The following is a 25899-nucleotide window of genomic DNA, read 5'->3' on the forward strand; positions in this document are numbered from 1 at the left end:
GACAGATACAGAATGATTGCCTACTATCTTCTGGGCACTGTGTCAGGTCCTCAGCAGCAGAGAACAAACACCAATCTACGTATGTAAGTACATGGACATGTGTATGTGGCATATATATTGGCAAAAATGAGATCACGTTTCTCAATAAATAATATCCCAGGGCCACTTTTCCGTGTTAGAATGTAGAAACACATGCATACGTACTTATGATTTTTCACAGCTGCATAATATGCTGTTGTAAGAATATATATGTAACATTAATATTTGTACATATATATATATATATACAGCCTGTTATGTTATTTTAAAAACCAGCCGTGTTTCCTCTGCTCGCAGAATGAAGGGCAGCCCACTGCACGGGACCTACCCGAGCAGAAGCCGGCAGTCTGGAAGGGGGTGCTGGTAGGGTCTATCCCCTACAGGAGGGTGGAGAGCCGGCCAGCTGCCCGGGCTGACCCTTGGGCCTCTCCCACGGGCAGGCAGGGCCAGCCCCAGGAGCACGCGGTCCCTGCCCAGGCACCTGGCTGGAGGGCCTGGCCACATCCTTGTGACTCCGGAGCCCTGGTGGCCACAGCTCCCATCACACTTGGCTGCCCCGGTCATCCCGTCTCCAACATCCCCTTTGACCTTCACTTCTGCAGGTTGAACAAGGAGCAGGAAAGAGAAGAAATAAAGGTGACTGAGGTCGTGAACAACACAGCCAGAGGAGGACAGTGCGCGTATACGTGCAGGTGTGTTTTCTTAAAAGGCGTCACCTTTTCAGGCCTGTCGAAGGCAGGGCGCGTGTGCCCGCGTGTGTGCAGGCTGGCGGGGGGGGGGGGGCCGAGCCCAGCCAGAGGTCGGTGGTGAGCAGCCCAGGCCTCGCAGGGCACCCGGTTACCTGCCCCCAGCCTCCACCTCCTTAACCTCCGAGTTCACCCCACCCCGTCCTCCCAGGCCCCCTCCCGGCTGGGGCGAGGGCCCCGACGTGCGGGCCGTGTAGACATTCCTCCACGGTTACTTAGCTGGGTGGTGGGAGCACAAATGCACCCTAATTGGCCAGTCCGGGCCTTTTCTAGGGAATGAAGGAGGTTTCTGTTTCAAGAAGTAAGTGACTTCTCGGCTGTTGATTCACTGCCCGCAGGGAGATTTTTCAGCCCAGGCTTCCGAGCCTCGCTAGAAATTTGCATACAACTTCCCCTTCCTGCCGCGGAGCCTGCTCGGCCGCGTACCTGGCCGGGAGGGAGCGGGAGGCGGGAGCCGCCCAGGTGGAGCCCGGGAAGGAGGGAGCGGACCACCCCGGCCCTCTGTCGTCCGTCTGTCCCCGGGGCGCCAAGGTAAGCCGTCAGAGCTGTCGCCGGCCTCGCCTTGCTTCCTGGCCGCTGACCCTCTCCCCACACCCTGTGTCCTCCTTTGCTCCCCCCACCTGCCCCTCCCCACCTTGAACTTGCCCTCCCTGGGCCGACGGTCCAGGCCAGAGGAGACCGTGCTGGTGGCTGGGGTTTCGGGCCGGCGGGGGCCCAGAGGGACTCTCGGAGGAGGGGTCGGTGCCCCCCGCTGTGCTGGCTGGGAGCCACCCGGGAGCCACCTGGGAGCCACCCGGGAGCCACCCGGGGCAGTGTCTCCGCGAGCCCCGGGGAGGATCCAGCCCCACGTCCCCAGGAGGGGCCCGGCCCGGCAAAACTTAAGTCGTTGGCCTCCAGCCCCGGGACACGTCAGTGGCAAAGATGGAAGGAAAACTCTCAGTTTTCTGGAACCTCGTTTCCTGCAGGGAAGAGTTGGACCCCGCGTCCCGGGCGGGGAAGCTCAGGCCAGCTCCCTGCCGGCTGCCCCCCACCCCCACCAAGCAGCCCGGACGTTTACTGGCAAGGAAAACCCGGGGGAGAAATGCTAGTTCTTGATCTCAGCAGCTAATCAAGCTTTGGGTGACTTCCAAGTCCAAAACGATCTCTTAGAATAGGGGGATTTTTAAAAAAGATTTTATTTATTTATTCATCAGAGACACAGAGACGCAGAGACACAGGCAGAGGGAGAAGCAGGCTCCCTGTGGGGACCCCAAGGGGTGGGGGACTTGATCCCAGGAGCCCCCCGGATCACCCGCTGAGCCCAAGGCAGACGCTCCACCACTGAGCCACCCAGGCGTCCCTAGAATAGGGGAAATCTTTTTAAGGGATGAGGGGAAAAATATTAATTTTCCTATTAAATAAATATCTCAAAAAGAGGACAGGAAACTTGGTTTCAAGTCCTCACTCCACTCCTCGCTGGCTCTGTGACTTAGTTCACTTTGGTTTCCCTAGGCCTGGATTTCGTCAACAATAAAATGTGTGTGGGGGTGGACTAACATGATTTTGTCTGAATTCCCTCTAACAAAAATAAAGCAGGAATCGTGGGAGTCACAGAGGGGGAGCCGTAATGGGTGGTCTTGGAAGACTTGTTTTGTTTACTGACTCTTCAAATATATTAATTTTACCGCCTGCTACTACTACATGGTTAGTTCCTTGAGGAACAGGATTGTTGCTTCTTAATCCTCTTCCACCACCCTCGCACCCAGTATAGGATCAAACGCTTCATAGGTGCCCAAGCTCTTTCCTCGCAGCGACGTAAGCTGCTTTGATTTCTATTTCACTCACCTGCTCCCAAGGCACAAGGTTAAAAGCAGGGTCAGGGCCAAAGACCGGGGGTGGCTGGGCGGCCACGTGGCTCTGCGTGACGGCTGCCCGGAATCCAGGCGTGTTTATTGGCTCTTGCTACAATAAAACAGGGGGTTTCTTGGATTAGTTCATGTCCCAATTGAGTTCCCCAGGAAAAACCGTCCTGTGCACTTGCCCACAGAGTCCAGGCAGGCGGGAGGACTGGCAGGCCGGCCTGTCTCCAGAAGGTTGCAATCCTCACTTAGCTGGAGCTGAAAACCACTTGTGGGCGTGGGCGAGACCAATCACTGGGGGAGGGTGGGGGAACTTTAATGGGAGGTGAAAGGAAGCCGCAGAGCCCACCCTGATACCGTGGAAGGGTGATGACCGTGATCCGACACATCAGATGACAGACACAGGCGCCTCAACCTTTTCCAAGCCACTACTTTATTATTATTTCTTTGGGGCAGTTCTGTATTTGTCTGTACAGACAGGCTCTGGCGACTGGGACGGGCTGACTCAGGGCATTAAGCATTGCTTAACCGGTTTGTTGGAAAGGCCCTGGTACAGTCACTGTCATGTTCTCAGATGGCTTTCTCTCCCTCCCTCGCCCCCGCCCCCGGGATGAGAGGACAGAAATGTCAAGATGCTTCAACTGCGACGAGTTGCCGATTGTATTTTCAAATAAGTATCTTCAAATAACGCAGCCCCGTTATCGGAACCGAGGCTCGCTGCGGGGCCAGCCTCGCTTTCACCCAGAAAGACCACCCACCGTCATTCCTCATCTGGTGTTGCAGCTCCAAGTGGTGCCGGGGGTGGGCTGTGGGGTGGGCCGCGGGGTGGGCTGACTAGGAGTGAAGTCAGGGCAAGGAACCCACGTGTGGGGGGAGGGTTGGGAAGAAGATCCCTAACTGGAGGATACTCACGCTTGGAGGGTGCAAAGACAGTGTTTGAGCCTGCTTCTCCCAGGATTCAGGAGCCAGTGACTTTCAAATGCTCTGAAAACAGGAGGAGAAGGCAGTCCTCTTTGCAGCTGTTCTCTAACCGGCATTCAGAAAAGATGGATTATGTGGGTAATTTGTCTAAATGAAATCTGTTTTACACGGCGCAGAATCGAAAGCTCAGAAACACCCTGAATTCAACCATTTTTGTAGGGCAGGCAATTTCAGATTAGCGCGTAAAAAACGTGTAAGGATCGCAGGCGGTTGCTGGGTGGGGGAGGGGGTGGTGATGGGGGGACACAGATGAGCCAGATGAGGCACATTAAACTTTAAATTCCTTTCAGATCCAATGAAATGACCCCTCATGTTTGATCACATTTCCTTATCAAAACAACCCTGCCATCGCCCCTCCGCGCCTCCGCGCCTCCGTCCCTCCGTGAGAAAGCATCTGAGGCCTGGAATCCAGCAGCTCTCCCCCTGGGCCTCTCCGGTTTCTTCTCAGTGCTGTCACCGAGATATTTTTAGTTCATGAAACCCCAGCTGTCCCTTCTCACCCCCCCCCCCGCCCCAAAATCTTCACGTCTTGTCACGAGCAGGCCTCTACGGGCCTTCTTGGGGGGCTGTGGGTTGTAAGCTGGCTGACGTGGGGGGGCCTTTCATCGCCCGAGTGACCCCCCCTAGAGTTGTGCCAGTTTGGCTGGGCTCCCCTGATGAGGCAGGGGAGCCATTGGGGGTGAGGGAACGGCTGGGCGCCCCCAGCCCGCATGCCCCCTATCCTCCCCCCCCCCAGGATCTTGCCAGCACCCCCTCTGCCCCCCCAAGATGGGGGAAACTTGGCTCTTCTCTGCCTCATTGTTTCCCTGCCCTCTGGGGTTCCAGCGTTTTTCCTTCTTCCCCTCCCAGGGTCACCGGCCGCCCTGCCCCTCCCCCGGCCGCTGTCTAGACCCCTCGAGGCCCCCCGGCCCCCCCCGCTGACCTCCAACACTCTTGCCGCTCACCTGTGCTCATTCTTTCCCGCCCCTTGCAGCTGCCCCTTCTCACAGCCAGTGACCCTTCACAATCACAACGGAAATAAATCTCCCTCCTGCACCCACACAGGGCCCGGTTTTTACAGTGGCCTTCAAGGCGTCCCCACTTTCTCGTGTCTCTCCTTTTCCATGCTCCTGTCTTGCCTACTGTCCCTTCTTCTTGCCCTTTCTGCCCCCTTGTCCTTCACGCTGGGGCTTGGACTGAAGTTCGGGATCACAGATACGCGCTTCGAGAAACCTTATGTGAAACCAAAGGAACAAAACCCTGGGCTGGTTTGAGGTGATTCTCCAAACGTTTACCACCAGCGGAATCCGTCCGTCCCCATCAGTCCGCGGTCTCCTTGTTGGGCAGCTCAGAGGAGCTCCAGGGCGACCTGGAATCAGGTCAGGTCACGCCGTGCTGCCTGGAGCCTGCTGGGAGCCGTACCGTGCGGGGGGCGAACAAGGGCCAGTAAATGCCCCCTGTCTCCTGGGCTCACCGCTGCTTCCAGTCCTCTGGCAAACCACATGGAAGAGCTTCTCTGGGAAATTCTGCAAGTAAACTTGGAAGTATTTACTCACTGGAATTTGAACGGGAGCCAAACCGTTCACTCCAAACCAGCTTCCACTGAGCAAACTGACATTGTGAAAGTTTGCATGCATTTGGGCAGTAAACAAAGGACATTAATGAGTTTAAAGATTTTTTTTTTTTAATACGTGACTTTCAGACTTTTTTTTTTTTTTTTTAATACTCCCGGAGGAATGAAGTAAGACCTTGAGAATCGGGAACTGAAAGTATCTGATCCAAATTGGATCTGCTAGCTGTAAATTTATATATTTATTTATTGTGTCCACCTGAAATATTCATGTTGTGTGACTCTTTAACCCTATTGTTGACCCAAAGAATCCTTAAAAAAAAAAATCCAAGCAGTTGGTGAACAGCAAGCCTTGATTGTTTAGGAGCTGGTAATGTGGTTTATTAATTACTCAGGCTGCTCACTCCTGCCCTTCCTCTGTTTCTTGCTATGCTATTTGTCTTCTTCCAGGGACATAACACCTTCATTAAATCCCATCCGTCCTTGCCTCAGAGGCGTCCCCTGGAAGATATCCCCTCTCTAGATGCATCACCATTTATCATCACCCTTTGTTTGTGCTCTGTCAACCAGTTTTCAATTTATTTTGAATTCGGTTTATGATTAAAATTTAATGAGATCCAATCAACTGCTTTTTCTCAAATCAAGATGCCTCTGCAGTCTCACCCGTGTCCTCTATTGTAATGGCATGAAGGAAAGCCACAGCAGGTTTCCCGCCTGGTAATCCTTTATAAAACACGGGTGGCCTGTCTCCATGCCTCCTTAGCTTCAAGGTGAATGGTTCCAAAACATATTCATTCCGGAAGCTTCCAGGGGTTACTCAGCTCCCCTAATCCCCTTCCTTCCTCTTCCCTTCAAATAGCTGCATCAGTCAGGATTCCCAACCAACCAACAAATTGTTAAGTGCACAGGTTCTGGTGCTCTGCTTGGATTTGAATCCAGTCTATGCTACTTACTGACCATGTGATCTTGGGAAAGTTGCTTAACCTCCGTGGGTCTCAGTTTCCCCGTCTGTAAAAGGAGATTGCCAACAGTACCTACCAAATAAGGTAGCTGCGAGGATGAAATCATACGTGAAAAGTACTTGGAGCAATATTTGACACATTATAAACACTCAGTAAATATTAACAATTACTACTAATGAAGGGGAGGGTTTCTTTTTGAGAGAGAAAACGTGCAAGTGGGCGGCAGGCGGGCGAGGGAGAGAATCGTGAGCAGGCTCCCCGCCCAGTGCTGAGCCCCATGCAGGGCTCGATCCTGTGACCCTGCAATCATGACCTGAGCCAAGGGTCAGACACTTAACTGACTGAGCCACTGGGACACCCTCGGGGGAAGTGTCTTTTCTTTTCTTTTTTTTTTTTTTTTTTTTTTTTTTTTTGAAGGTTTCTTTCTATTTTGATTGATCAGTGTAGTCTATATCAGTGGTTTGTAAATTATAACCCTTGGGCCAAATGTGGCCGGTGGATTTTTTTTTTTTTTTTTTTTTTTTTTACTACAGCATATCGCTAAGAATGGTTTTTATATTTTTAAAATGTTTGAAAACAAATTTTAAAAAGCAGAGTATGAGACAGAGACCATATGTGGTCCATAAAGCATGAACTATTTACTATCTGGACCTTTACAGAAAATGTTTGCCAAGCCTCTGATCTATGTGGTTTAATGGAAAGAGCTAGGATTCCGCTGTGACTTTGGAAAGCTACGTAATGTATCTAAACCTCTGTGAAATAGGGATGGGAGAGTGATAGCGCACACCCCAGTCTGTGGCCCAGCTTGTTTAAAGATGAGAGACAAGAGGCCATGTGCACTGACTGTGCCAGAAACACACGTTAGTTAAAAAGATTTAATCTCCACTCACTAGGTTCATATGATAGTATTAACATTCTATCATAGTCTAGAACATAGTGTAGAAGAAAGTTCTAAAGCCGAGTCACTTGTAAAAATAATAATAAAACTATGGGCCGCCCAGGTGGCTCAGTCAGTTAAGCATCTTCTTTTGACTCAGGTCATGATCCTGGGGTCCTGGGGTCGAGCCCTGTGTTGGGCTCAGTGCTCGGTGGGGAGTCTGCTTCTCCCTCTCCCTCTATCCCTCCCCTCTACTCATGTTCTCTCTCTCAAAGAAATAAATAAGATCTTCAGGAAAATAATAATAACAAGATGGGTTTGGGTTTTTGAGAGCCTGATATGGTCAGTATTTTTTAAAAGATTTATCTATTCATTTTTGAGAGATAGCAAGAGCAAGCATGGGTGGGAGGAGGGGATGAGGGAGAGAATCTCAAGCAGACTCCCCTCTAAGTGAGGAGCCCGTGTGGGGCTTGATCTCATGACCCTGAGACGACTGGAGCCGAGACCAAGAGTGGGACACTCAAGTGACCGAGCCCTCCAGGCGCCCGTGCACTCAGCATTTTATGTACATCTTCTTTTATCCCCACGAGATGCCTGTAAAGCAAATGTTATTTCTCCCATTTCACGCGTTAGAAAAAGGAGGCCCAGGGAAGTAATTTTCTCCGGGTCCCACATCTAGTCACGGAGCCGGCAGAGAAAGAACTAAAACGTAGGGAGTTTGAATCCAGAGTCCTGTGCATTTGAATACTGCACGTTGTCCTACATCCTCGACCTCCGTGCGGCTCCAGGGTAAGGCCGCCTGGAAAGCGGAGGCCGCCGGTCACCTTGGATCTCTCCGCATGTGCCCGACAGAGACGGGCCAGGGCGAGGTGTCACGGACGTGCAGAAAGGGAGGCGGGGAGGATGGAAGGAGAAGAAGCTTTTTGGCAGGCCTGTGAGATCAGAAAGTTAGTGCGTGAAGACTTCACGGGATCTGTTTCGAGAAACGAAGAATTTAAGGCGGGATGCGCTGGGGGAGAAAAAGGTTGCTGGGAACAGAAACGAGCACTCAGGGGGACTGAGTGGAAGCTGCGAGCAGGAAAGGGGGGAGGAGAGGGGAAGCCAGGGAGGACCCCAGGGAGCACGGTCACATCGGAAGTGGGAGCTGCTGCCATCTGGATGAGGTCCTATCTGCAAGGTCAGGCCACTGCAGGTAGAGTGGGTTTGCTAAGAGGAGGGTTTCAGGCTGGGGAGACAGAAAGGAAGCCCCAAACCAGAGGTGTGGACAGACAAAACCCTGCAGATTTGGGGACAGGTGTGGTCAGAATCCAAGGGCTGGAACCACAGCTCCCGGCCGAGGGGCAACGAGGTTCAAGAGGAGGCAAGTCAGTGTGTCTCCGGTCAACTCCGAGCGAGCGAGAAGCAGGCTCCCGTGCGCAAGGGCCCCAGCCCAGCCGTGCGCCCCGGACCAGCCCTCCGCCCTCGGCCTGTGCCAACCCCCCACCCCACCCCGGGCACACGCTCCCCCTCCGCCCGGTGGTCTTTTGTGTTTTAGGGGACACGTTCTTTCCCTTGAGCGGTTTCAGGAATGCCTACTTCCTTCTCGTTGGTTCTTCATCTTCGTGAACCTCAGACGTACTCTGGAGCTGTGATTATTTCTTCTTCTTCTTCTTTCTCTTCCTCTTCTTCTGGAGCTATTCCTTTTCTTCTTCTTCTTCTCCTCCTCCTCCTTCTCCCTTTTCATTATTCAAGTAGGTCTACAAGGTCTAAAATGCCCCCAGAAAGCAAGCCTCCTCCCATCCCCATTCTCAGCCATGTGGTTCCCTTTGCAGAGCGACACTATTCCAGGTCTCAGACGAGGCGCCATGTAGCGCACACGACCTCAGGCCATACGAGGGGCAGCAAACGCTGCACGTTGTCTGCTCTTTATTTTCCTACCTCCACGGATAAATCCTGGAGATGCATCCACATTGGCTCACGCAGCATTCCCTCAGTCTTTTTTGTTTGTTTTTTTAAAGATTTTATATATTTATTCATGAGAGACAGAGAGAGAGAGAGGCAGAGACACAGACGGAGGGAGAAGCGGGCTCCATGCAGGAAGCCTGATATGGGACTCGATCCAGGGACTCAGGATCACGCCCTGGGCCAAAGGCAGATGCTCAACCGCTGAGCCACCCAGGTGTCCCTTTTTTTTTTTTTTTTTTTTTTTTTTAAGACATAGAGAAGTCATCGTTTGGCTGGACCACCGTCTTACAAAAGCAGAATCTTTCTGGGCGGGTGGGTTGTTTCTGGCCTTTGCCGTTGCACACGAGGCTGCATTGCCCCTCTTCCGAGCCTCTCCATCTCGCACATGGTGAGGTAGCCCCTGGAGGAGCTCCTTGGGTGTGAACGGAGCAGGTCAGAGGGCGTCAGCTTGAGCAAGTCTGACCGTTCCTGCCGCAGCGCACAGGCTACCCTCCCCTTGGTAAGAACTGACACCCTGTGCTCACCTGCAGGGTTAAGATCCACAGGAGCCCTGAGCTCACCTCAGAATCTCTGGGTGGGGGGCCTGAGCACCTGTCCTGTGAGCCCCAGAAGAGCTTCTGAGCCAGGACTCCCTTGCATTGAGTCTCCTCGGCCTCCAGCCTCTGCCTTCCCCAGGCTCCCTGAGCCGGGCTGGACGCTGCTGAGCCCCCAGCAGCCCCTGGGCCCCCGCGGCACAGCCTTCTCCTCCCAGGCCCTGGGAGGAAACCACGATTTCCCCTTCCTCCAAGTGTCACCCCCCGTTAGGGGCCAGAGCGCAGCCCAGGCCAGCCCTGTAACGTGTGCTCACCACGTGAGAAAGCCCTGGGGTAAAACAGGGGGAGATGGAAACACCAGGAGTGATGAGATATGGAGTGATTTTCTTTTTTAATCTATTTCTTACAATATTGACATTAAAGACCAAAAACAAAGCTGCCGTTTCCAACACCACCCGTTAACCTGCCCCTGGCCCTCTGATGTGGCATCTGTGTGTAGTTGTCCTCTGTGACACCGTCGCGGCGGGGCGGGGGGCAGCAGGCTTTGTTGCACCAGTTCTGGTAGGGCGGCTGGGGCCGGGAGGAGCCCCTGGGGTGGCTCTAGGCCTGCCCACCCTCTGTCGTTGTGGGCGAAGCCCTCAAGACGCATGAACAGACCAGCTCCCCATCTGGAACAAAATAGCAAATGTTCCTATTACACTGGGTGGTAGAATCAGCTTTATTCTGCAAAATGAGGGTCGTGGTCAGCTCTGCCTGCGGGTGGGACCTCTTCAGCATGGCCCAGACTCACCTTGGGGCCTGACACGTAGTGAACACAAGTGAAGCATGGAAGGGGGAAGGGTTCCCATGTAGTATATACATATTTTTAAAGATTTTTAAAGATTTATTTGAGAGAAAGAGAAAGAGCACAAGCAGGGTGAGGGGCAGAGGGAGAGAGAGAAGCAGGCTCCCTGCTGAGCAGGGAGCCCGACTCGGGGCTCGATCCCAGGACCCTGGGGTCATGACCTGAGTGGAAGGCAGACACCAAACCAACTGAGCCAACCAGGTACCCCTATTTTTTTTTTTGAGAGAGAGAAAGAGAGGTGGGTGAGGGAGGAGGAGCAGAAGGAAAGGGAGAGAGAGAGAGAGAGAATCCTAAGCATGGAGCTCGAGCTCATGACCTGAGCAGAAATCAAGAGCTGGACACTCAATGACTGAGCCACCCGGGGCTCCTCCATGTGTTACGACTTCAAGAACTCTGAGCACGTGGCAGACCAAATGTTCCTTGCTACCCGCCAAGGAGCCTGACATCCTCACCGTCAGTGATCCCTCCAGCTACAGGGATCTGTACCCTCCTTAAAACAGGCATCAATCATTTATTCATTCAACGAATATTTATGCTCCAGGTACAGCTCTAGGTGGCGAGACTATAGCCATGAACCCAAGAGTAAAATCGTACCCTCGTGAAACGTAAGTTCTGGGGAGAGGAATGAGACAATAAACAAATAAGGGATGTGTTAGATGTCTGTATTTATGATGTGCATTTTGTAATATGTGGAATGGTGGTGATTGCTGGAGAGGATGGTGAAGCAGGGAGGACGGGGAGTGAGAAGGGCATGTAAACATTTTAGGGAGGGTGGCCAGGGCGACCTCAGTCAGAGAAGATCACAGCTGAGTAAAGAAAGGTCTGAAGGAGAAAGGCAGCAGGCCATGCAGATGTGTTGGGGGGAGGAGTGTTCAGGGAAGAAGGAACAGCAAGTGCAAAGGCCCTGAGGTAGGGTCTCTGATTTCCTGTATTAGTTTTCGCTCTTGATCTGGATCACAAGCAACATGGAGGTAGGAATAATGCTTTTTAAGTCTTTAGAAATACTTTGGATTACCATTCACCGTATACCCTTTTGTACTCTTGAATTTCACGTCACTTGTAGGTGTCACCTATTGTTAAAAAAAGGTTTCGTTAGGCTCATGCCTCAGGAGGATGCACAGCCCAGAGCTGGACAGACAGTAGGGTTCAGTAATCATGTGCCGTTTGAATATTTGATAGTGACACGTATACACCACGAGGGTCAGATTTATCTTTATGCACTGCCAATCCCAGAGCTTTCCTTAGAGGCCGTTCATTGCCACGTGGCCCTTCCCACCTTCGGAGGGGCCATTTGTTCCCCCTCAGCCCCGTTTTAACTGTAGAATTCCCACCATCAGGTAGACCTTAGCTGTTCAGCTCTGTGAGATGACCCCACTTTTTTTTTTTTTTTTTTGGAATTTAAACTGTCTTTATTTATATTTGCAATATGAAATAGAAGCTCAGCACGAACACAAGCACACTCACGCCAGCCTGGGGAGAGGGAGCTGGGACAAGGTCACTTGGCAGCTGGGCTGGACCCCAGACCCTTGGGCATAGGAAGGGGACCCCAGCCAGACCCCCGCCAACTCCCCACCCCCGGGGTCCATGGGAGGTGCTAGAGGGGCTCTCAGTGAGTGCATCAGGGCCCCATGGGAATGTCACCAGAGAAACCCCCTGGACGGGGACCGCCAGCTCCCACAGAGCCAGCAGGGCCAGGTGGGTCCTTTATCTCCCAGCCAGGGTCAAAGTGCAGGGTCCAGGGCAAGGGTTTGGGCAAAGGCACGGCCCCCACTCAGGCCCTCCCCTGAGGTGGACCTGACCAAGTGTGGGTGTGGACATCTGCACTGGAGGCTGGGGCATGGTGGGAGGGGAGAGTGGGCAACGGCCCCAGGACCCTACACAGCCCCCCCAGCCCCCACCCCACCGGGATGGGAAGCAGGCCCCACCTTTTCCATTGGCTCCCTCTGAGCCCCTGCAGGCTCCCTGGCCAGAAGAGACTTTGCAACTTTTGCCACTTTTTAGGGAAATACTCGTAAGGCCTTTAAAAGCCCAGGGACAACGCAAACGGTGGCACCCGAAGCGTGGCGCCGAGGGGAGTGAATCACAGGACAAGAAAGGGCGGACGCACTGCAGCCGTTTTGCCGGCTGACTGGCGCGCTTCAGCCCCTGCCCTCCCCCGCAGCGGGGGCCGCACGGGTGCTCGCAGGAGCTCACACCACCCTCGGCCAGGCCTTCAGCAAAGACTCGCCGTCCCTGGCCAGCTGAAGAGCGTGTTGGATGGCGTTCCCCCTGCCATAGCTATAGAAGAGGAAAGACAGGAAACCCAACAGTAAGCGTTCAGAAATATTCATGGATGGTTTCAACTATCTGCTGAAAACACTTGTGTTTGCGGTAGATTCCTGTTCAATTTTGCAAGGTCTAATCCACGGAGGTGATGAAATCTCTCTCTCTCTCTCTCTCTCTCTCTCTCTTTTTGCAGAGGCCAGGGGCTAGCAGCTGCCTAGAAGGGAGGTTGGTGGGGGGCAGGTAGCCTGAGGCAGGGAGGGAGGGCCAGCCAGGAATGAGAAGCTAAAGGGGTTTCCTCTTGTGCCAGAGTGCAGCACGAAGGTGGCTGGCAGCAGGTGGGCAGGTCTGGGGCCGGGCGAGGGTCAGAGAAGGGCTAGCGTTCGCTCCTGGGCCGGGAGCCGAGGGGCAGTGGGGGGTGCCGGTCTCTGGGCACTGAGGATGATTTGGCAGTGCGCTCGGGGTGCCATGGGGTTGGGTGCGGGGCTCCAGGGAACGGGGTTCTTAGAGCCGTAAGGGGCGCACGGCAGGATGAGAGGCCCAGCAGGCCCCCGGCGAGCGTGTGGTTGGAGCTCCACGTGCAGCGGATGTGCCCGCAGCAGCCCCCGTGTGTGCTCCGGGTTTTGAGGCAAACCCCGAGCAAGGCCCACGTGGAGCGAGCCCGTGTGTCCTGGGGCGTCGTCCAGCCGGTGGGGAGGCCAATGCTCTCTCTCGGTTTGTCGTGTTGATTAGAAGTTCTATTTTTATAGGTAAGACCAGTATCCCCGGCCTGCGGGCTAGGGGCCGGGCTGGAGCCCCGCAGACCAGCTGGTCCCGGCTACCCTGACTGCGGGCGCGGCGCCGCAGGGAACGAAGTCGCGCAAACAATCTACAGTTGTTAAGTGGAAAATGTCACTATGACCTCTTCTCAATGCTTTTTAACTCACGCTTTCTTTTTTCTATTTTTTTTTAAATCGTGTGTGTGTGTGTGTGTGTGTGTGATGAGGCAATAGCCATACAGCAAAACTGTTAATGTTTAAAAGGTGAAAACTCTCTCCCTCCTTCACTCCATCCTCAAGGGCAACCCACATGCCGATGTCTTGTGTATCCTCCTCCACACGCGACTTCTGCATCTACACCCACCCACGAGGCAGCCCGCATGATAATGTCTCTTTCCTCCATACTTGGCTGTTTCTTAAAGATTTTATTTATTTATTCATGAGAGACACAGAGAGAGAGACAGAGACCCAGGCAGAGGGAGAAGCAGGCTCCCTGCGGGGAGCCCGATGGGGGACTCGATCCTGGGACCCCGGGGTCCCGCCCTGGGCCGAGGGCAGCCGCTCAGCCATGTGCCCCCAGGCGCCCCCTGCATACTAACGGTTGATTCCGTCTGTCTGTCCTCCCGTCGTGCCGTCTACCACGTGACCCTCGCTCACATCCTTTGAGTCTCCTTCCGTAGAAAAATATCTTAATAAGCATTTGAGCCTTTGCCTGGAGAGTAAGTGAACAACCCTGTGTGGCCGTGACCGGGGCTTTGAAGCACGTTGGTGTCACGCTGCCATTAAATTGAAACCACATCTTGAATGAGGTCCCTTAAGGTCATAAAGTAGAGACTCCAAGAAATGATCTGTCTTCTAAGGCTGTGGCATGTTTGCTCTTGTTCCAGAAACTAGAATGAACCGAAGCGTCCCCGTGGAGGTCGATGAATCCGAACCATACCCCAGCCAGTCACTGAAGCCGATCCCCGGCGATTCCCTGGAGGAGGAGTCGGAGCCACCTGCTCCAGACCGAGGGGACATGGCCCCCCACGGCTCGTCTGCGCCCCCGGCCCCTCACTGCTCCGCAGGAGACTGTTCTCAGGCCCACCCACCCCTGAAACTTTCAAATCACCTCCGGCCTGTGTCCCAGCAGGTCACCTGCCTGCGCACTAAAATCCTGGAGGAGACGGAAGACAGCTTCTGGAGGAGACACCCGGCCCCGGGCAAAGACCGGCCCTTTGGGGTCGGAGCCTCCCCTCCGGGGCAGCAGTTTTCATTTATGGAAAAACAGAATCAATGGCCAGGATCTCAGCTTTCAGCGGCCTCCCCTGACACTGGCCATGACTCCGACCACTCAGACCACAGTTGCCCCAGCGCCTCGGCCGGCGCCTGGCACAGCAGCCACGACACGGTGCAGCGGCCCCGGCCCCGCAGGAGCCCAGCGGCCCCGGACCCGCCCACGGTGGACACGGGCTACGACTCCCAGCCCCAGGACGTGCTGGGCATCCGGCAGCTGGAGAGGCCCCTGCCCCTCACCTCCGTGTGTTACCCCCAGGACCTCCCTGGGCCGCTCAGGTCCCGGGAGTTCCCTCAGTTCGAACCTCAGAGGTACCCGGCGTGTGCACAGCTGCTGCCTCCCAACCCTCCCCCGCATGCTCCGTGGAACTGTCACCACCACTGTCCCAGAGGTCCCTACCACCAGGTGCCATGTAAGTGAACACCACCCCTCTGGACATTCCGGGCTGGGTCACTAAGGAAACTGGGGCCTCATGTTGGTGCCAGGGCCCCAGACGGCCCAGACCGGTCGGGGCAGCGAGGCCGGCTCTGCTTCCCGGGGGCGGCTGTCCCCGAGCGCCTGGACCTGCCGGGAGCCTTAGGACGATGCTTCATCCTAGCCCAGCGCCTGCCCCACTGGGAACCTACTCTCCGTAAAACTTCCAGGGGAAACAGACCCCTCCGTCTCGGTTAGTTTAGCTGACACCTGCCTACAGGCAGGGAGACGGCCCAAGCGGCTTCTAGGGTGTATTTTTGTCGTCTTAATGCTTGGGCATCCGGGTTCTTCCTTCACTGCGTGCTTCTAACCCATCTGAGATTTGGCAAAGAGGCCTTCAGTCAAAATTCCCAGAATGTTCTTGACGCTCTGGATTCATGCCTTTACCTGGAGATTGAGTTGCTCCTGCGATGCTATTGCTTAAACACCTCTGGATGCTCCATCCACCGGCCTTTACCTGACACCCTGGCCACCCCCACCCCCGAGGACCACAGTCCCCAGACCCCGGCTACCTGCTTCACACCTGCAAGTGCTCGCCCTTGCTCTTCCCTATCCAGGATGTTCTTCCCCTCCTTGCACGTTTAACCCAGCTCTACGTAGACCCTTTTTTAACAGCTTTATTGCGATCTAATTTACAAACTGTAGAGTTCGCCTTTGGCCCAGTTCGGTGTACAATTCAGTGAATCGTAGTATGCTTGCAGACTTAATGCAACCATCATCGTATACACCTTGTAAGACTTCGCTCAAGGGTCCCTCTGGAAAGCTCCTCAGATCAATCCCTCCTTCAGTCTTTCAGTTTCCTGGCGCTCTGCCGCTTGGAACACCTAGTATCAGTATGGCATCTACTCATGGACTTGTCCACCTCTCCATCCAGCACATCAAGCGTATCAGCAAAGGTATATTATTATTATTATTTTAGAGAGAGAGAGTGAGCACACGTGCACACGAAGTGAGGAAGGGGAGGGTGCAGAAGCAGAGGCAGAGGGAGAGAGAATCCTAAGCCAGATCCACACCCATTCTGGAACCCAGAGCAGGGCTCAGTCTCATGACCAAGAGCCAGGTGCTTAACCATTGAGCCACCCAGGTGCCCCAGCAAAGGTATATTTTTAATCCATAATTCTCCAGCATTTAGCACAGTGACCAGCATATATAGACTCTCAGTAAATTATTTCTGGGTAAATACATTGTGTCATTGCAGTAAGCATTTCTGAAAGTGATCAAGTCTCAGATTGAGACAAAAGGTCTATTACAATTCTTTTTTTTTTTTTTTTAAGGTTTTATTTATTTGACAGAGAGTGAGAGAGAGAGAGAGAGAGCACAAGCAGGTGGACCGGCAGACAGAGGGAGAGAGAGAAGCAGGTGTCCCACTGAGTAGGGGGCCCGATGCAGGGTCTGATCCCAGGACCCTGGGACCATGACCTGAGCTGACGGCGAACACTTACCTGACTGAGCCACCCAGGTGCTCTGGTCCATTTTTGATTTTTTTTTAAAATTTATGATAGACATAGAGAGAGAGAGAGGCAGAGAGACAGGCAGAGGGAGAAGCAGGCCCCATGCCGGGAGCCCAGCGTGGGACTCGATCCCAGGACTCCAGGATCGCGCCCTGAGCCAAAGGCAGGCACCAAACCGCTGAGCCACCGAGGGATCCCCATATTTTATGTTTAGTCTCCGCTGAGGCCACTGGGAAATAACAGGGCTGTGAGATATGATAGTTTTCTTAACAAATAAATGTTGTACAAAAAGCAGTTCAAATGGTCAGACCAGAATCTGACCAAAGGCCTGAAGCCTGGTTTTAAAATAAATTATAGAAATAACCCAAAATGCGGTAACCATCACAATTATTTACGTATTGGTCCACGTACATTGCATATAGAGCTTCCTAAAGTGAATGGACCAGCAGCGTAATTCATAATTTTTTTTAAAAAAAGAGGGAGAGATTTTTGTCTTGATGTACGAAAGCTTCCATTCTGGAGGGAGAGGTAGGCCTGGGCGGTCTGTGAGCAGATGCCATACTGACGTCAGGCGTTGTGACAGGCAGCGCACGAGGAAACGGAGCCTGAAGGAGGCATGGGTCTGGGAGCTTTCCAGAGGGACGGTGGAGCTGAGTCGTAAAGGAACTTAGAAGACAAGGTTGCAAGAAAAAAGAAGGAATGAATGTGAGGTTAAGGGTGAGGCCAGGAGCTGTGGAAGCAGCAGGGCTCGGGGAGAAAGAGCCTCTGAGGCCTAAAACTGGGACCCTGAGTCTTAGAGGTTGGGAAGTCACCAGTTGGGGGTTGTGGACACCACTGCTTGCTCTAAGTGCCCAGTAATGGGACGGGTGTGGTTGCAGAGTTCCTTAAGGATGAATCACTGAGGAGTGAACCTTGGCAGCGTCAGGGCGCATTTATTTCTCCATGATTTCCAGGTTCAAAGGGGATAATTCTGTGAGGATAATGCCATGAACTACTTTCTAACATTCTACAATCTGCATTTAAAGATCATTTTCCTGATCCGCAACAATATATGTTTGCTGGCAAAATTGAAATGTGCCTAAACGTCCCATCCCTATTTCCATCTCCTAACTATAATTCCTTATTGGGGTTTGACTTAAAATATATACATATATATATATATATATATATATAATATATATTAAGTATATATGATATATATAAATAGATTATATATATTTGATGTAAAGTTAAAATAATTCCCAGTGACTTTCCATGCACTTCTTCCAGCATCATTTAAAAATTCTGCGCCGTATTTTATCAGATGGATTCCATCAACTTGTTTTTGAAGCTACTCTCTGTTACTGGACAATGTAAATAGTTTCCAGTTTCTGATCCAATAAGCAAAGCTAGGACAAACATCAGGTACATACTTTTTTATCTGCATTTCTGATTAATTCCTTAGATTAACGTGTAGAAGTCTGAATACTTAGTAAGGGCTTTGTGATATTAAGTCCCAGGCAGTTCCCTTTATCAGCTAACAGGAGAAAGCCTCATTGTGACAGACAAAGAAAGCATTAACTCAGTATGATTTGAGGATCCCAGATAGATCTTCCCACTTGCAAATATTTTGTGTGTGTGTTGATGCCTGAAATGACACCATGAGCAGTCCAGTCGTGGGAGGTGAGCACAAATTGCCCCCTCTGGGCAGACTCTTTGAAAATGCAAACATCCCTGACTGGAGACTCTTTCAGGCTCTAATATCTGCTATGAGATTTCTCTCTTGTCAGCTGTGTTGTCCTCCCCGAGTGCCCTATTCCCTTCCACTGAAGTGGGGAGGAGAGGCCGCTGGGGGCCCTGGGAGGGAGGAGAGGTGATGAAAGGCAGAGGAGAGAATTCGGGCAGGAGAAGGGAATAATGCACAGAAGACATACGAACATTAAGCATGTGAAACCAAGCTAAATTTAATTTAATTACTAAATTTAAGAAAAATGTACAGATGCAAAATTTTTTAAAGATATCCTTTTCCTAATGAGGTGTGCAAAACAGAGAAAAAAAACCAACAACCCTCGGACGACCTCCACGGTTAGTGGGGTTGTGGGGAAACGAACACCCCCACCTATTCTTCGTAGGAGTGTCGATTGGTACAATCTTCTGGAAGGCAGACTCACTATTTATCAGAATTCTAACTCTGCTTCTCTGGCCTAGCAGTCACACTTGTGGGATCTCTCCTTCAGAAACCCTAAATGGGCCTATAAAAACCCATGAACGGGGCAGCCCCGGTGGCTCAGCGGTTTAGCGCCACCCGCAGCCCAGGGCGTGATCCTGGAGACCCTGGATCGAGTCCCACGTCAGGCTCTTTGTATGATGCCTGCTTCTCCCTCTGCCTGTGTCTCTGCCTCTCTCTCTCTCTCTGTCTATCATGAATAAATAAATAAAATCTAAAAAAAAAAAAACCATGAACGAGGAGGTTTGGTAAAGCATCGGTGTGGTAGAGTGAAAAGGGAAACAACTCAGATGCCACTCAGTCAGGGACAGACGAGTAGGTTGTGGTTTATTGATATAGCGGACTGCTAGGCCGGTGTTACGTAGAATAAAATACGTAATTCCGACATAAAAAAGATGAAGTGGGAAAGCAAGATGCAGTGCTGATTCCATATGTGTTATTTTTAAAAGCTATAGAGGCTTAAACACTGTGCAAAGTCTGGAAGGATGGCCTCAACTGCTGCCAGTGATCCTGGCGTGGGGTGAGGGGCAGGGAATTCAGGCTTTTCCTTCTAACTTTATATACTTTTCTTAAATTGGTTACAGCAAACAGGTATTATTTTTTATAATTAAAAATAAGTAGACGTTGAAGAAAGAAAAATATGGGGAAATGAGAGTGTGCAGCAGCCTCATTCCCCTGAGCCTGTCTTTGGCCTGGCCTGGCTGCCAGAAGCATCTAATCCCAGGGGAGGGGGTCAGGGTTGGGCCAGCTTTGTCCGGGAAGCCCCGGGCTTCAGTTTTTCCTCAGGGCACTGCAAGCCAGGAAGCTTTATGAGGCCTCGGGCACCAATGGCCCCCGGGAAGGTCACTCTGAAGATTAAATGAGATAATATGCTGGCAGGCGCCAGGATGGGAAGGGAACGGGTCGCGGTCGCCCTTATTACTGTTATCACTTACGTGGATCCTGCAGCCCCTCCCAGGTCCCTCCCGCCGACACAGATTTTAAGCATTCGAGGCAGGTGTACAAATGCTTAGTTTCCTGTCAGGACTATAACTGCACTTAATTGCCAACAAAACCACTTCAAAAGAGCTGTTCACCTAAGGGATGCTCGTGCCCTTGGAAACCATGGCTACGTGGTTCTACTTGGCTTTACAAGAGCATTACTTCCTCATCCGTTAATGAAAATATAAATAAATAATGATCGCCATGCAAATGGCATACTTTCGTCTTTGCAAGCTAAAGCAGAGATGGTTCCTGGTCACCCCTTTTATGTAAAAAAAAAAAAAAAAAAAGTTCAAAGCCGGTGAAAATGAGCAGAGAATAAGCAGAAGTAGAATAAGCTCGTGTTGTCCCTCCTGCCCCCCGACCGCCCCCCGAGAAGGGTCTCAGAATCCTGGGATTGTCTCGGAATCCTTCCACTGAAGGTCACCAGAACGGAGATCATGGCTCTGCAATCAAATGAAACCCATGATGCAAATAATTGGGGGCGGGGAGGGGGGGAAGGATGTATTAAATCTAAAGAGCCCTTATTTTACTATAAAAATGTTTGCTTTCTCTACCAAGAAGACTGGATAAAATAAAACTGTGGGCATACGCCCACTATTGCTCATAGGAACCCGAAAAAGTGATTATTTGTCTGCCAGAGTGCATGTACAATTACAAACAAGGGGAAAAAATTTACCCAGATGGAAGAAATGATAAAGAAAGGAGCTGCCTTTCAGGAACCACAGCTGTAACCAGCTGTGGCTGTTCCGGTCACAGTGTGTGTTGGTCATTTTGTTTCCTGGCCAAACTGATTGCGTCCTATCATCGTGCTTTTTGACAACTTGAACATCGGCTTTTATTTCCCCTCTCGCACTCCCCTAATACCATTCTTAATAAGGAAGAAAAATGTTGGATGTTTTGACTGATAAGTGGAAAACCTCGTTTAGGATTTGGTTTACAAATTCCAAGCGTGAGGACCGGGTGTGCCCAGGCCAGGAGGATCACGGGGTTGGTGAACGACACACAGTTCTGGGCACCCATGTACGAGTGTGCAAGATTTGGGTTTTTGTCCTGTGATTAACCCTGCCTCGGTGGAGGAGTCCCCGCGCTCGCCAATCACTGTCCCGTCGTCCGTCCCACCTTCTATCCTCCAGCTCCTGCAGGATGGTCTCTGGATGGGATCGTAGGGACCGAGGACAGAGTCAGTGGGGGAGATATTTCGGGGCCGAGTTTCTTCAGTCTACCGAGTAGGCGGCTGCCGACTTGCACGCCTCCCCTTCTCACATACTAACAAGTGTGGGTTTGTGTTTCAAAACAGACACCCACGGACACACAGATTTTCTCTTTCTCCCTATTTTGAGCTACTCAGAGAAACTGTATCCTATTTATCTATGCTCACTGCATGGCTAGCAATAGAGGTTCAACAAATATTTGTTGAATGAACACAAAGAAGCCTGTCCCCTGCCTCCCGGGGAGAGGAGTCCTCCCTAATGGGGAGCACGGCCCTCGTGATGTCAAGGCCCGGAAAGGCCGTCTTTACTGATCTCAGGGAGGAGGAGAGAGGTGAATGGACTTGGCCTCAGCACCCGTCCATTCATTTATCAATTTATTCAACAAATATTTATGTCCCGAGGCTGCCGCTAGGCCCCGGGGGTGCGGCAATTAAGGCACAGGTGGCCCTTCCCAGAGGCCGCAGTCGGCTGGGGAGCCAGGAAGCAGGGAGCAGCGAAGAAAACCGGTTGGAAGCGCTGGGAAGGAAAAAACCGGGTGTTGGGCACGAATAGGACGGTGAGAGGAGACCCCTTTGGGAGGACGCGGGTGAGCTGAAATCGGAAGGGTAGGAAGGGGCGGGAAGCCGGGAGGCTGGCCTGGTGCAGGCCCGAGGAGCAGGCCGCGGCCCGGAGCAAGGCGAGCTGCGCAGCGGGTGAAGGACCGAGCGGGGACGGGCTGGGGTCTAAGTCAGGGTTCCAGAAAACAGAAAAGTGAACTCCATCATCCCAAACGAGGAACTTAGCCCAGTACCTGGCATGTGGCGAGTGTTCAGGAAGTGCCAGCCACGATGGCCTATTGGCGGTTTTGACCAAACGAGCGAGCTTTGGTCAAAATCGTGGAACAGAATGACTAAAACGTGAGCAATGAAAAGATACTTCTTAGTCTGATAAACGTTTCCCTTTAGCCAATTCCCCACGCAACCAGATTTCACTTACAAAAGGGAAAGCTGGTTTTTGATGGACCCTCTGGGGTTCAGTATTTCTTTGTTTTAAACAATCAAAGCCACAGCATCGGGGGCCCTACTGTCAATTTTTTTAAAGACTGGTAAGATGCAGCATTTCATCTGCTCGCCTAAGTAAGCCGGTGCAGTCGCTACCGCAGGTGGCCATTTCAGAAATGAAAGTCACAGCTAATCAAACCTTAGCCCACATGCCTTAGTGATTTTAATGACACGATTTGTTGCTATGAGACAAAAACATGTTGTGCGGGAAATAATCTGTTAGAAATCATATGACCTTGATTCAAAGGCTTTTGATTAAGAGCATGAACATCCGCTCTCTAGAAAAGAAACAAACCCTATGATTAGAGCCTGGTAGTCCTTTTTAAAGCAAATAAAACATTATTAGCCACTTATTAATGGATACGGGGATTTTAAAAAATGGCTGCAAACATTAAAAACTTCCAAGGCCACTGGCAGAGTTTCTCCTCTTTTACCTTGTCTTTCTCATTCCTACATCAGAGGGAGAAAAATACCAAAAAAATACCAAAAAAAAAAAAAACCAAAGTGGGGACTGCAGATAAGTAGCCAATCTCGTGTCTTCTCTGTGTGTGGGGAATTAGCTTTGAAACCATTCAGTGTCCGTTGGTTCGTTGGTGGAGCATCCCTGTGGCCAGCGCGGTGCTCGGAGACGTGCAGCCAGCGGACACAGCCTGTGCTTCCAGGCTAGTAGGGAAGGCGGACAAAAAGGTGACAAGAGTCCTGCTTATTCAAACATATGAGAAATGCTATAAAGGAAATAAAGTGGGGATGGTGGGGTGGGTAGGATAAGGCAACTGGGTGAGGGGTGGGCCTCTCTGAACAGGTGGTATCTGAGCTGAGCCCAGAACCACAAGAAGCTGGTCTGTAAAGATAGAGTGCAAACACGCCAGGCGGAGAGGATGGCCATCTCCTGGTGCCAGAGGTAGGGACAGGCTTGGGGTGCTCAAGAAGAAGGATGACCAGGGAGGATAGCTGGGGCTTGGTGAGCTTGCAAGAGCATACGAGGGGCTAAGGGCAAGGGCAAGGGCAGGGGCAGGGATCCAATCGTTCAGGGAGGATTTTAAATGTACGAGGAGATCTCCTTGTAGCTGCAGCTGGTTTTGTAAGTGGTCCACTCATCCAAGATTCATCTAAAAGCAGGGCTGGGCCTCCACCAGGTGACCTGATGGCAGGGGCACTCTTCCCCTTTTCTAGCAACCTGCTCTGCTGCCCTGAAATCCCACCTGACCATCAGGACTTCTTGGAATGTATGTGACCTGCCCCCCCCACTCCCCCACCCCCCAGGAAGGCCGGGAAACAAATTCTGTGTGGGCTATCTCATCTTGTGGTCCTGTGTTCCCCGCTCTTGGAGGTGCTCTCCACGTCCTCTATCAGCCAGGGAGCTGGGATGGATCCCAGAGCATCCCTTCATCCTCCTGCCCTTCCTTCAGCCCCTACCATTGAGGCCAGGCCTAAGCAATTGCAGGGCAGGCATCGGGGGCAGGGCCAGGACACAGCCCGGGTTGGAGAGATGGACGGGAAGGACCTGGCTGGTGTCCTGTGTCAAAGCAGACAATAGATTGAACCCAGGGAATGTGACCACGTTTGGGAGACTGGCTTGGACACATTTCCAGGCCCACCCAGCCCAGTTCCCTGAGTCAGATGGTGGAGACCCGGAGGCAGTGACTTGAGGCTATGTCCCCAGGCACGTCAATGGCTGCTAACTGCCACGTGAAGAATAGAATCCTCAGCCACATTCCCACCCCCACTACCTTCTGGTTCCCACCTACCTTGTCTGTGATTTGCTTGGTTGCTAGTTTTATTTCGATTTACCTTCTTGCATGTGTCCTACCCTCACAGCAAGAAAACTGTATCATCATCATCATCATCATCATCATTATTATCAGAAAAAGGATACAGGCCAGTAAGTGTTGTCTTGAAATGCAAGGTTCCTTCTTGTTGTAACTTGCTAAGCCTCCTGGGTCATCGAACTTCTTGGGCAAAGGTGGCAGTGCTTGGATCACTAGGAGGTACTCAGGGTTTACACTGCAGGACTATCCATTCACTTGGTTCTCTCCAACCCTTGTGTAGGCTAGACCCGCCCCTAAGGCGCATCTCCATGCGTAGCCTTCCCACTCCTGAGCCCCTGGGGACCTGGGCAGTTCCCTCAAGGGAAGCCCTCTCATCCTTCCTGGTTGCCTTGCATCCCTCCTCTGGCCTTCAGTTCTCTTCTTCATGAGCTCAGGCAGGCCGCCCTTCTTCCCTTGGGACCCTGCTGCTCCAGGGCCTGGCTGGGACCCATTTTCTCTTAGGTTACATGTTCCCGTAAGTCCCCACCAGCCCTGGCTGTGCCCCAAGGCCTGCCCTGTTCCCTCTGCTATGGCCCGGAGTGCGTGTCAATTTTAACAAGAGAAGACCAAGTAAGTTGGGAGGTGTTGCCAACTGGTTAGCGACTTCCCAGAGGTACGAGCCAAGTTTTCATCACTCATTTACTTTTTCCTAAGGCAATGGTTTACGTGTGTGTGTGTGTGTGTGTGTGTGTGTGTGTGTGTGTGATATGTCCCGTTGGGGGGAAGGAAAGAAGAGTAGCTGGAGCATCTACTCTGGAGATAATTTCTCCTAGTCTCAGATTCCAGAAACTTGGAAAATTATGGTAGGGATGGTGGTGTGAGAGAGGATTTCCATGGTTGGATTATCTTAAGTATCTTATTAAAATAGAGGCCTGCGTGGAGCTCTGTGCTTTCCAATTAGAACAGCAAACTCGTGATTTCGCAGATGTTTTTATTTAGGGAAAAAATGACTCAACTTAACAAAAACTATCAAGTAAATAATAGTACAGAAATATGGCAAACATTACAGAGGTGGTAAGTGATATCTGGAACCCGCCGTGCAGAGACAAACACTGGCAGTGAGCTTAGTCCTTCCCACGAAGGAGCTGGAGTTATTCCGCCCTGATCACTTTGCTGTCTTCGCCTACAGGTGGCCCCGACCACCCTCGAGCGGCCTACCAGCAAGTGGTCCAGCCGGCTGTGCGTGGGCAGCCCCTCCCCGGAGCCAGCGTCAGGGGCCCGCACCCCGTGCAGAAGGTCCTCCTCAACTACCCCAGCCCCTGGGACCAGGACCAGAGGCCCACGCAGAGAGACCACTCCTCCCCGGGGCTCCCGAGGTACGACTATGACAGGGCCAACGTTCAGACCTTTTTTCCTTTTTTTAAAAGATTTTATTTATTTATCCATGAGAAACACAGAGAGAGAAGCAGAGACACAGGCAGAGGGAGAAGCAGGCTCCCTGCAGGGAGCCTAACGTGGGACTCCATCCCAGGACCCCAGGGTCACGCCCTGAGCCAAAGGCAGACGCTCAACCACTGAGCCACCCAGGGGCCCCTCAGACTTTTTTTAATGGGAAAAAGAATGACGCCAATGGGATCAAGATGTATCAAAACTCTCCATTGGTTTGCCACCCAGGGTAGAGACCAAGCCCCACAGGGGCATAGACTCTTCGAGTCAGGTCGAAATGGAAGCTGATGGATGAGAATCTGTTCACCAGACACACAAAACCACTGGTGACTTGGCAAAATTCTCTCCAAGGAAAGGCCCCTAAGATGCCACGTGACACCCTCTCCTTTTGCTGCCAGGTCACCTGGCCTCTGAGCCCAGAAAGAGATTTTTATTTTTACTGTGATTGACTTCCACCAGTAGGAAATTCTTGCTTCTATCCCTCATTGCTACACTCATTTAAACCCAGGTCTTACTTTGGAATTGTACCCTCTGTTAGCTCTCAGTAGCATTTTTTAAAAGCCCGTTGTTTTCTCTTATAATCTAAGCATCCACTCGCATGGGATGCCATTGTCAGGTCTTCCCTATACCTTCTTCCAGAAAACCATTTCTGGTTTTGCTTGACCAGACCAGTTGTCTAATCTGACCTTCAGTCATCTCTCCCCTCCTTGTTCTCCTTTGATCCCTTCTT

General features: G+C 51.9%; 1 protein-coding gene and 1 long non-coding RNA gene across 5 annotated transcripts in view; one reads left to right on the forward strand and one right to left on the reverse strand.

Annotated features, from left to right (window-relative positions):
- The first annotated feature begins 610 nt into the window (after window positions 1-610).
- TRAF3IP2 (TRAF3 interacting protein 2) overlaps window positions 611-25899 on the forward strand; it is a 42322-nt gene continuing 17033 nt past the window's right edge. Inside the window, exons 1-4 of the mRNA XM_041738865.1 lie at window positions 611-731; window positions 1124-1316; window positions 14221-15021; window positions 24913-25099. Coding sequence (XP_041594799.1) covers window positions 14229-15021; window positions 24913-25099 — 980 coding nt within the window. The 5' untranslated portion in view covers window positions 611-731; window positions 1124-1316; window positions 14221-14228. The remainder of the gene's footprint in view (window positions 732-1123; window positions 1317-14220; window positions 15022-24912; window positions 25100-25899) is intronic.
- On the reverse strand, window positions 2062-5106 carry LOC121481924. 4 transcript variants are annotated; one of them, XR_005985468.1, is made up of 4 exons: window positions 4879-5106; window positions 3536-3649; window positions 2610-2726; window positions 2062-2124 (listed from the first exon to the last, which is right to left on the reverse strand). It is a non-coding gene; the product is annotated as an uncharacterized LOC121481924 (long non-coding RNA). The 4 variants fall into 4 exon arrangements; XR_005985474.1 differs by having other exon boundaries at window positions 3536-3607; window positions 4549-5106; XR_005985458.1 differs by having other exon boundaries at window positions 4549-5106.

Source organism: Vulpes lagopus, chromosome 1 (assembly GCF_018345385.1).
Source record: "Vulpes lagopus strain Blue_001 chromosome 1, ASM1834538v1, whole genome shotgun sequence".
Taxonomy (NCBI): Eukaryota; Metazoa; Chordata; class Mammalia; order Carnivora; family Canidae; genus Vulpes; species Vulpes lagopus.